The sequence below is a fragment of the Argopecten irradians genome, chromosome 8 (assembly GCF_041381155.1).
Source record: "Argopecten irradians isolate NY chromosome 8, Ai_NY, whole genome shotgun sequence".
Lineage (NCBI taxonomy): Eukaryota > Metazoa > Mollusca > Bivalvia > Pectinida > Pectinidae > Argopecten > Argopecten irradians.
In genome coordinates, this window is record NC_091141.1 from 18,053,419 (window position 1) to 18,065,842 (window position 12,424).

The following is a 12,424-nucleotide window of genomic DNA, read 5'->3' on the forward strand; positions in this document are numbered from 1 at the left end:
TTAAAAACAAAGGTAATGCACAAGTGGTGAGGCGGTCTCTGTGTAGATATATTAACCTTAAAAAACAAAGGTAATGCACAAGTGGTGAGGCGGTCTCTGTGTAGATATATTAACCTTAAAAAACAAAGGTAATACAAAAGTGGTGAGGCGGTCTCTGTGTAGATATATTAACCTTAAAAAACAAAGGTAATACACGAGTGGTGAGGAGGTCTCTGTGTAGATATATTAACCTTAAAAAACAAAGGTAATGCACAAGTGGTGAGGAGGTCTCTGTGTAGATATATTAACCTTAAAAAAGAAAGGTAATACACAAGTGGTGAGGAGGTCTCTGTGTAGATATATAACATACAATACAACAGTAATACACAAGTGATGAGAAGGCCTCTGTGTAGATATCAAAACCTACAACAACAGTAATAAACAAGTGGTGAGGAGGCCTCTGTGACTCTATAGTATTACCCACCATATTGACTCCCTGTAGTATTACCCACCATATTGACTCCCTGTAGTATTACCCACCATATTGACTCTGTAGTATTACCTACCATATTGACTCCCTGTAGTATTACCCACCATATTGACTCCCTGTAGTATTACCCACCATATGTACTCCCTGAAGTATTACCCACCATATTGACTCCCTGTAGTATTACCCACCATATTGACTCCCTGTAGTATTACCCACCATATTGACACCCTGTAGTATTACCCACCATATGTACTCCCTGTAGTATTACCCACCATATTGACTCCATGTAGTATTACCCACCATATTGACTCCCTGTAGTATTACCCACCATATTGACTCCCTGTAGTATTACCCACCATATTGACTCTGTAGTATTACCTACCATATTGACTCCCTGTAGTATTACTACATATTGACTCCCTGTAGTATTACCCGCCATATTGACTCCATGTAGTATTACCCACCATATTGACTCCATGTAGTATTACCCACCATATTGACTCCCTGTAGTATTACCCACCATATTGACTCCATGTAGTATTACCCACCATATTGACTCCCTGTAGTATTACCCACCATATTGACTCTGTAGTATTACCTACCATATTGACTCCCTGTAGTATTACTACATATTGACTCCCTGTAGTAGTACCCGCCATATTGACTAACTGTAGTATTACCCACCATATTGACTCCATGTAGTATTACCCACCATATTGACTCTCTGTAGTATTACCCACCATATTGACTCCCTGTGGTATTACCCACCATATTGACTATGTGGTATTGTTGACTCCCTGTAGTATTACCCACCATATTGACTATGTGGTATTGTTGACTCCCTGTAGTATTACCCACCATATTGACTATGTGGTATTGTTGACTCCCTGTAGTATTACCCACCATATCGACTCCCTGTAGTATTACCCACATATTGACTCCCTGTAGTATTACCCACCATATTGAATCCCTGTAGTATTACCCACCATATTGACTCCCTGTAGTATTACCCACCATATTGACTCCTTGTAGTATTACCCACCATATTGACTCTCTGTAGTATGGTCATAGGCTGGACCAGTCCCAATAGAAGAGGTTCCATTTCTATCTCTCGTCCAATCATAATCATCTGTTGTATCTTGAGTCCATCCACAGAAATCCGCTTCAAAGTCACACACAGCTGTGAATATATGGATGAATATTATTCATCCGATTCTCAATCATGTATCCATGCATAAGCATGCAAAAACATATCTAAATTATTAGTGTACCGTATTTCAACAATTTTCGTATTGCATAATAGCTCAAAGATTTTACATAATTTAACTAGCCAAAAGCAAAATGGAATGGTCTAGACCAAAGTGATATATATATAACAAAAGGAAACCTTGACCAATACACAACGTAATAAATAACAAACCTGGAGCGGGGCAGGGTCCATTGACCACTGAAATATCGTCCAAAGCAATATCTCCTTGCCAGCTTACTCCAACTAACCCTTCAAACACAATCTGTGGAGAAATGTTTTAAATTTTAAACACAATTTCAATAAATATTGATTGTTAAAAACAATTTGTAAACAATTGTTTTGATGATTAATGTGTGGGAATGTTTCGTCCTTTAACTATAAGATATCCGAACGTTGGATGTGGGAACCTGTTTCATACATTAAGATTATATCAAACAAACAGTTATACACATGAAGTAAAACATTTAAATTGATACATATAAACACAATCTGAGTACATCTTGATATTTAGTTATTGAAGCACAGGGTGACATTAAGATACTATAAACTTACTCATTTAAGCTGTAATTTTATTTTAGCGCTTTTCGCGCTGTCTCCTATGGAGTTTAATTTGTTAAAGGGTGTTTTTCGGTACCGACGCATCAACTTCCGCTAATTTACATCTCTGCTAATTTACAGTTTATCACATTTGTAAGAAAATGGAACTGCTCTATAGGACGTTTGAAGTATTAACATTGCTGTCATCAGAAGAATACCTGGTATGGTTGGCTGCTAGTAATTGACCTTTGCCCCTTACGCCAAACGTTGCCTTGTGTTTTAGAACGTGACCAGATGAGGGACGGGTTCCCTGCCTGTGGGTGCTGCTGGTAGACGTTAAGGGTATTTACATGGGCACCAAACATATGATACCAGAAGGTGAGACAAACACCTTGTCCTTGGGTCGGGGCCTGGATACCGGACGTAATGCGTGCTCTCTGGCCGGCATGACGAGGAGCTGACGTCTCAATGTAGATGTAAAATCCTGCAAACACACATCGGAAAACTCCTCTTTACGTCTTGGAGTTCACAACTAGATTTTCTTCCCAACATTACGTAACTACCCACACATAATCTATTACCTATTGCCACTTTTGACTTAATCATAACATATTGTTTGCTCATCCTAACTTTCATTCTCTTTCTCCACCACGATCCTTACCTGTCCCGGTGATGTGATCTCCGTTTGGGTCCAACCCCACCCCGATCCTTACCTGTCCCGGTGTGTGGTCTCTGTCTAGGCCCCACCTACATTCCAACCCTTTCTTCTCCCAGTGGAGTGGTCTCTGCCTTGTGCCCATCCCCATCCCGACCTTTTACCTTCACGGTGGTGTGGTCTCTGTCTAGGCCCCACCCCAATCCCGACATTTTCCCTTCACGGTGGTATGATCTATGTCTAGGCCCCACCAACATCCCAACCCTTACATGTACGGTCTCTGTCTGGTGTCTGTCTAGGCCCCACCCCCATCCCGACCCTTACCTGTCTCGGTGGTGTGATCTATGTCTAGGTCCCACCCCCATCCCGACCTTTACCTGTCCTGGTGGTGTGGTCTTTGTCTGGGCCCCACCCCCATCCCGACCCTTGTCTCGGTGGTGTGATCTATGTCTAGGTCCCACCCCCATCCCGACCTTTACCTGTCCTGGTGGTGTGGTCTTTGTCTGGGCCCCACCCCCATCCCGACCCTTACCTGTCCCGGTGGTGTGATCTCTGTCTGGTCCGGTTCCAACAGTGTTAGTTGACTGATTGGTAAGTGTCCAATCAAAATCATCTGATGTTTCTTGGAAATAGCCGCATAGTCCAGATTCAAACGAACAGTTCAGGTTAAAGACTGTCCAATAAAAAAAGAAACACATTTACCCATTAAATTATGTATTAGATTATCAAGCATGTACATATACTATATAAATTTTGGGAAATATTTAACAAAATGTTTAATAGGAATAGAGATATGATAATACTGGCCATGATTGATATGAATGATTCAACATAAACCAACGTGCGTTAATATAAAGCAAGTTTTTTGAAAGGATGCATAAATATGACACTTATAACAGTACTTGAATAAATAAGTACGGGACCACATACAGTACCATAGAAAGGATAACATCAATAGTATAATATTGGACACATGAATAATATGAAAAAACTTGCAGAAGACAGAAAAGATAATAACAGCATAGGTTACTAATATGAACATTTTATATGCAACACAATATTACAATGTTATACATGAATGTCACAGTTGGTATTTCATGCATTATACTAATATAACAGAAGCAAGCCTTAATATGACATACTCTGAGCAGTTTTCTGTAATTAAAAGCAATAGTAGTGCAGTTAAAGCTCTCCATTTACATCTAGCTTGTCGTTACCTATAGAGCTTAAAACACTGGTCTTTTTCTGTGCATGCGCTGCAACAAATAAACCATCTATACAGCCACGTTCTTGATAGTACTGTCCGCGCAATCTGATAATATCCTTATTTTCATTCCGTAAGAGGATAAGTTATTCTGGTAACCTGTAGTTTACCATATTTGCAGTTATGTCAATCTTTGGTTAAAAAGGGAACGAAATGGCACGAAGACCTTAGGAATTTAGAACACTCAAAGGTCAACTCTGAAGGCAGCAAATTGATGGAACAATGCAGAAGGTCATATGCATACTATCAGATCTCATATGGAATAGTGATAATGAGGATTTTAATTTCTTTCCGACTTATCTCAGGTTTAATTTGCCTTAATTAAATGTTTACTATTGTTCTCTATAGTTGTTAATTTAAGCAATAGTAAATTATCCTGTCTTTGGTTTAGTACAAATTATTGTCATCCTAATCTGCATGCAGCAACAGCATCTGCTCCTGAATTCTACACGGAAATATTAGTCCTTGGTCTCGTCTAAGTTCAATGTCAATCCTTAGTCTTTATTTATTTATTACATGTATGTACAATGTACTGAATGCATACACCAGTTAATATTTTACCTGAATTGTTAACGATCTGCGTTGGATTACAAGCCACAAATTTCACATCATCAATAGCCATATCAGATTGCGGAATGCCTGATGTTTGGAAAGACTTTGACGGCAGTGCATCGAATTGAACCTACAAATAAATACATATTTACTCAAATGTTCAACGTCTTGTGTAAAGTTAAATGGAGCTATGCAAAACCTAGATTTTTGTTCTTTATCTTGTAAGTATAATCTCCATCACTACTTAAACTACATTACCACAAATTAATCGTCATGCATGGTAGCATCAATTCTACAAAAATCTATTCAGAAATTTTGTTAGGACCTTGTAGCCAGCAGGAAGTGCTCCAATGTCCGCTGTAGCTTGCTTCCAGCCGTTGCCTTGATTTCCAGTCTTAAACCAGATCACCGTGGAATCTGTTGGCCTTTGAGAGTTGACAACACTCAGCTGGATATTACCTAATACAGACAGAACAGAGAGTATTTAAACGGTGGATTACACAAAGTGCAGTGGATTGAATGGTGCATTAATCTACTATATATATTTATTTATAGGGGATTAATCTATAATGGATTACTTATAGTGAATTTATTGTAATAGTCAGTGGATCAATTTGATAGTAGATTTGGATAATAACGAATTGATTTAAATTGGACTTATCTATGGTCAATTTAGATAATAATTACTTTATTTTGACTTTTATATGGTAGATTTAGATATAATGACCTTATTTGGAGTTTTCTATAGTGAATTAAGATAATAATAACTTTATTGGGACTTTTCTATTGTGGATTTTTTCTATAGTGAATACTTTGAACTTAAAGTATAGTGACTTTATTTGGACCTTTTTATAGTGGATTTAGATAATAATGACTTTATTTGGACATTTCTATAGTGCATTTAGATAATATTGATTTTATCTGAATTTGTCTGTATTAGATTATTATTATTATATTATTGAATATTATAGAAGATAAATGACTAATTCCAAGCCTGAGTGCCACTCACCTGCTGCTATACCGTACATATGGTAGTAGAACTGGACTTGACAGCTAGGTGCTGTGGGGCCCAGCACAACAGTTGTCATCCTCGCGCGACTGTAGAATGTACCTGATGACCCCTCTACCAGCATGTAGTGGCCTGAAGCAGCCAATGTAATATTGTTATACACTATCACAGATTACAGTATTGTTATACACTTCTACAGGGATATAGTATTGTTATACACTTCTACAGGGATATTGTTATACACTTCAACAGGGATATTGTTATACACTTCTACAGGGATATTGTTATACACTCTCTACAGGTTATACACTCTACAGATAGATTGTTATACACTTCTACAGGGATATTGTTATACACTTCTACAGGGATATTGTTATACACTTCTACAGGGATATAGTATTGTTATACACCTCTACAGGGATATAGTATTGTTATACACTTCTACAGGGATATTGTTATACACTTCTACAGGGATATTGTTATACACTTCTACAGGGATATTGTTATACACTTCTACAGGGATATAGTATTGTTATACACTTCTACAGGGATATAGTATTGTTATACACTTCTACAGGGATATTGTATTGTATTGTTATACACTTCTACAGGGATATAGTATTGTTATACACTTCTACAGGGATATTGTTATACACTTCTACAGGGATATTGTTATACACTTCTACAGGGATATAGTATTGTTATACACTTCTACAGGGATATTGTTATACACTTCTACAGGGTATGATTGTTATACACTTCTACAGGGATATGTATTTTATACACTTCTACAGGGATATAGTATTGTTATACACTTCTACAGGATATTGTTATACACTTCTACAGGGATATAGTATTGTTATACACTTCTACAGGGATATTGTTATACACTTCTACAGGGATATTGTTATACACTTCTACAGGGTATAGTATTGTTATACACTTCTACGGGATATTGTTATACACTTCTACAGGGATATTGTTATACACTTCTACAGGGATATAGTATTGTTATACACTTCTACAGGGATATTGTTATACACTTCTACAGGGATATAGTATTGTTATACACTTCTACAGGGATATAGTATTGTTATACACTTCTACAGGGATATAGTTATACGCTTCTACAGGGGTATAGTATTGTTATACACTTCTACAGGGATATTGTTATACACTTCTACAGGGTATTGTTATACACTTCTACAGGGATATTGTTATACACTTCTACAGGGATATTGTTATACACTTCTACAGGGATATTGTTATACACTTCTACAGGGATATTGTTATACACTTCTACAGGGATATTGTTATACACTTCTACAGGGATGTATTGTTATACACTTCTACAGGATATTGTTATACACTTCTACAGGGATATAGTATTGTTATACACTTCTACAGGGATATAGTATTGTTATACACTTCTACAGGGATATAGTATTGTTATACACTTCTACAGGGATATTGTTATACACTTCTACAGGGATATTGTTATACACTTCTACAGGGATATAGTATTGTTATACACTTCTACAGGGATATTGTTATACACTTCTACAGGGATATTGTTATACACTTCTACAGGGATATTGTTATACACTTCTACAGGGAGTATTGTTATACACTTCTACAGGGATATAGTATTGTTATACACTTCTACAGGGATATAGTATTGTTATACACTTCTACAGGGATATTGTTATACACTTCTACAGGGATATAGTATTGTTATACACTTCTACAGGGATATTGTTATACACTTCTACAGGGATATTGTTATACACTTCTACAGGGACATTGTTAAACACTTCTACAGGGTACAGTATTGTTATACACTTCTACAGGGATATAGTATTGTTATACACTTCTACAGGGATATTGTATTGTTATACACTTCTACAGGGATATTGTTATACACTTCTACAGGGATATTGTTATACACTTCTACAGGGATATAGTATTGTTATACACTTCTACAGGGATATAGTATTGTTATACACTTCTACAGGGATATTGTTATACACTTCTACAGGGATATTGTTATACACTTCTACAGGGATATTGTTATACACTTCTACAGGGGTATAGTATTGTTATACACTTCTACAGGGATATAGTATTGTTATACACTTCTACAGGGATATTGTTATACACTTCTACAGGGATATTGTTATACACTTCTACAGGGATATTGTTATACACTTCTACAGGGATATAGTATTGTTATACACTTCTACAGGGATATAGTATTGTTATACACTTCTACAGGGATATTGTTATACACTTCTACAGGGATATTGTTATACACTTCTACAGGGGTATTGTTATACACTTCTACAGGGATATAGTATTGATATACACTTCTATGTGGTGTATACTAACTAACCATTCGGTGAGTTGGTGGTGTGGTCACCTCTAGGCCCTCCTGTACCTGGTGAGATTCCTTGGAATCGATGCCAGTTATAACGACCAGAACTAATATCATTCCAGCCACATTGGTTTGTCTCAAAGTTACACGTACCTGTAACCATCAATAGTTAACAATGACGCAGAGAATCACAACGAACGTATATAAGCTTATCACAATTGGTGTTGTCTGAAAGTCATATTATAGAGAAAACATAAATCAGGTAGTTATGATATTCATTTATTTTTTGCATGTATAATATATGTATTCTTACCACAATTTGCTTCGTCTGAATTGTCTGAGCACTGGGTGATGAAGTCACACACTTGGTTCTGGTTAATACAGCTGCCGGAACATGAGAAGCTACCATTACCACATGGGCCTGGCGTGGTGACTGGTCCAGGTGTTCCTGTTACCAGTGGGGCTGGTATAGAAAACAACAGTATTACTGTAAAATCAGAACAATATCACAAGGGTCCGGCGTGGTGACTGGTCTGGATGTCCCTGTTACTAGTGGGGCTGGTATAAAAACAACAATATTACTGTAAAATCATAACAATATCACAGGGGCCTGGCGTGGTGACTGGTCCAGGCTTTCATAAAACTGGAAGCAAAACCTAGTGATTTCCAACACCACGGACATCAATATGGTACTTACTGGTTGCTGGTATACAGCCAGGGGTCATTGATAAGTCGTCAACAGCGATGTCTCCTTGGTAACCCTGACCTGTCACTCCTTCAATCAAAACCTACGAAAACACGTGTAAACTTATAGAGAGTCAAACACAAAGAAATCATTTTTTCATAACAGTTCTTATGTCTAACAGGATAAGAAGGAAAATGAACATTGTGGAGGAATTATTTACCAACTGTATTGCATATAAGCCTTACTTGGAATGGACTGGTTTCAAATATTGGTATGTCCACCCTCTCAAAGAAGTCTCCGACGTTGCCAGCCTTCTGCCAAACAATCTTCATAGGTCCACCAATAGAGGTTCGCGTGTAAACGTTCAGAGCTCCAATTGTCCTTCCAAACATGTGATAATACAAACGAAGCTGAAAACAAATATCATTATTGAAATAAATAGAAATAAGTTTCTAATATAGATTAAATCATTGTTTTTAAACACTACCCCCTCCCCTCCATGATAGTAACTCTTCATTATTTCTTTCATGAATGTCCATGGATTCAATGAAATTGCCTCATGGTTGTAAGTAGCTTTATCGACAATGTCTGTAATTGTCTTTTCTCTGAGGTGACTTCCTTGTGGATACTTTACATAAGCATAATATACCTAAATTCAACACATTACTACAATCATTATCACAATAACCACAATTATCTATATTCACGAAACAACAACTATGTCATGGTCTTCAGTAGAAATAAATAGTCTTTATCCCTACTACAGTCTCAACATAATGAATACAGGGGCAATGTTCTTACGTGATCTAAACTGTCGGTTGCCTGTTACACTAATCATCTCATTAACCGGCCGTACATCATTGATTCTGCCCAGTTGTACTGGTTACCACTCCTAGGCCTGACTAACACGTCTATCTATAGCGACCTACCGTACATCCCTGATTCTGATCAGTTGTATTGGTTACCACTCCTAGGGCTGACTAACACGTCTATCTATAGCGACCTACCGTACATCCTTGATTCTGACCAGTTGTACTGGTTACCAGTCCTAGGCCTGACTAACACGTCTATCTATTGTGACCTACCGTACATCCCTGAATCTGACCAGTTGTATTGGTTACCACTCCTAGACCTGACTAACACGTCTATCTATAGCGACCTACCGTACATCCATGATTCTGACCAGTTGTACTGGTTACCACTCCTAGACCTGACTAACACGTCTATCTATTGTGACCTACCGTACATCTTTGATTCTGACCAGTTGTACTGGTTACCAGTCCTAGGCCTGACTAACACGTCTATCTATAGCGACCTACCGTACATCCCTGAATCTGTCCAGTTGTACTGGTTGCCACTCCTAGGCCTGACTAACACGTCTATCTCTAGCGACTACCGTTCATCCTTGATTCTGCCCAGCTGGTTACCACTCCTGGACCTGACTTACACGTCTATCTATAGCGACCTACTGTACATCCCTGATTCTGCCCAGTTGTACTGGTTACCAGTCAAGGTCTGACTAACACGGCTATCTATAGCGACCTACCGTACATCCTTGATTCTGACCAGTTGTACTGGTTACCAGTCCTAGGCCTAACTAATACGTCTATCTAAAGCGACCTACCGTACATCCTTGATTCTGTCCAGTTGTACTGGTTACCACTCCATTAAAGGCCTGACTAACGAGTCTTGCTTTGTCTCCTGGTTTTCTTGGCCTTGACGACTCAATGTACATGTAGTAACCTACACAAAATAATGCAATACATCCTATAGCATGGCAACATGTAATATATAAATAACCAAACAACAATCTCAAAAGATCTGACATAATAAATATCATCATATCTAACATCTTGTCAAACTATTAGGTCATTCGTTAATCAAAATGGTTTATACCTAAATCGAACTGTTAGTATATCTATTTCTCTGTACACTTTAAATGGCATTAGATGAATATCACGTTCTTTCAATTAGGCTTCAAAGTTAAATCCTATTACAGCTGTGCAAAAAACTTCAATTTTTTCTATTCTTTAATAGAAATAGACTATGGAAGATTGAGTGAATGTGGTGTAATTAATTTTACAATAAATGACTATAGTTTGGGATGGATATAATGAGACAAATTATGTACGTGGTGTGTTGAGTGAGAGCCCCCTCCCTGCGGGTGGCATTCGTTAATATTTTGGAGGCTGGCCACAAGGCCCCAACTCATCCTTCAGATGTGAAATATGTCTGGGATATCAAATATTGCATAATATTATATAAAGAAGCAAGTAACATAAAAGGTTAGTTATAGAAAGGCTAATAAATCATATCAAGCCGGCAAACCAATGTTTTCAAAATTATAAAGAACTTTCTGTTTTTCATAAATTTTAAGCAATACTATTTCTAACTGGAGCAAAAACAGTTTTAACAAGAATTGTTTCGTCCTTAACAACATGAAAACATGAAAGTTTATTCAAAAGTACCTGCTGCTGTTCCCCGAGTATGGTCACGTGACGGTCCAGTTCCATACGAAGCGGTATGGTCGTTCGCCCGTGTCCAATCAAAGTTGTCCGTTTTATCTTGTGTCCATGAACAAATACTTGTTTCAAAGTCACAACGTGCATTATAAGCAGCTATAACAACAAACATCATCCATTAAGAAAAACATGAAACATCCATTCTTCTGAAATATCTTGGCAATTATCTCAGAAGCTAGATTTAATACGACTTTTTGGACCTCTCATTTACAACACTAACTCCTTGCATGAATAAAATCAATACAAATCTTTTTAAAATATTCTTTTTATGCATTCATCCATTTTTATATCCCACTGCTTTACACGTCAAACTTTTAAATAAAATTATCCATATCTCGTCATGATGGTCAACATTAAACCATGAACCATATTCAAATGAGAAAGTCATGCTTACAGCAGGACTGTTCATCTGAGGAATCCCCACAATCATCGGTGAAATCACACAGATCAGTCGTCGGTACACAAGACCCACGTGTACATCTAAACTGGTTAGCAGCGCATGTCTTCTGGACAGCTAATTTGAAACAAAGAAGCACTTGATTGATTCTATTATCACCATGTTCCAGAAACCATGAAATGACTTTGAAGTGATAAGTTAGAGAATGGTCATGTTTACCATATCTGATATTTAACTGTAAAGAAAATGATTACAAACCTGGGAAGTTACAGTTAATAAGCTGTATATCATCGAGTGCAATGTTTCCAAGATTGTTGAAGGTTCGTGTTGCAGTGTACATCAACTACAAAATATTAAAATATTCAATCTGAGTTGGACGAATTGGGTTTTCCTGTTATAAAAGATATCAGATAACTTTAATTTCAAAGGGGCATTTCTAATGCATAGTAAAGGTCACATCATTCTGGTAAGATATATTTCTGATAGTCAAGGGACATAATGCTGAAAATCAAGGAACGAAATAAAATGTACACAACAACATTAATATAAATAACTGGTATCAAGTAGCATTATAATGATACTAATAGTAATGCAATATGATGAACAAAGCAAGAAGCATGATTTCATCTCTGAATCGAAATCATGGAGGGAATTGTATCTTTTATATAGGTTGGTCAGACTTACAAATTCTACAGTATGGTCACAGGAGCA

The 12,424-nt window shown here is 37.2% G+C and overlaps 1 protein-coding gene across 1 annotated transcript in view; it reads right to left on the reverse strand.

Moving 5' to 3' along the window:
- The window catches only part of LOC138329562 (MAM and LDL-receptor class A domain-containing protein 2-like), a 112,874-nt gene that overhangs the window by 38,876 nt on the left and 61,574 nt on the right, over positions 1-12,424 (reverse strand). The window contains exons 89-103 of the mRNA XM_069276637.1: positions 11,972-12,056; positions 11,711-11,830; positions 11,263-11,412; positions 10,419-10,537; positions 9,040-9,204; positions 8,807-8,897; positions 8,423-8,572; positions 8,128-8,262; positions 5,736-5,867; positions 5,052-5,185; positions 4,736-4,856; positions 3,443-3,583; positions 2,474-2,739; positions 1,890-1,980; positions 1,512-1,649 (exon numbers count right to left, since the gene is read on the reverse strand). Coding sequence (XP_069132738.1) covers positions 1,512-1,649; positions 1,890-1,980; positions 2,474-2,739; positions 3,443-3,583; positions 4,736-4,856; positions 5,052-5,185; positions 5,736-5,867; positions 8,128-8,262; positions 8,423-8,572; positions 8,807-8,897; positions 9,040-9,204; positions 10,419-10,537; positions 11,263-11,412; positions 11,711-11,830; positions 11,972-12,056 — 2,038 coding nt within the window. The remainder of the gene's footprint in view (positions 1-1,511; positions 1,650-1,889; positions 1,981-2,473; positions 2,740-3,442; positions 3,584-4,735; positions 4,857-5,051; positions 5,186-5,735; positions 5,868-8,127; positions 8,263-8,422; positions 8,573-8,806; positions 8,898-9,039; positions 9,205-10,418; positions 10,538-11,262; positions 11,413-11,710; positions 11,831-11,971; positions 12,057-12,424) is intronic.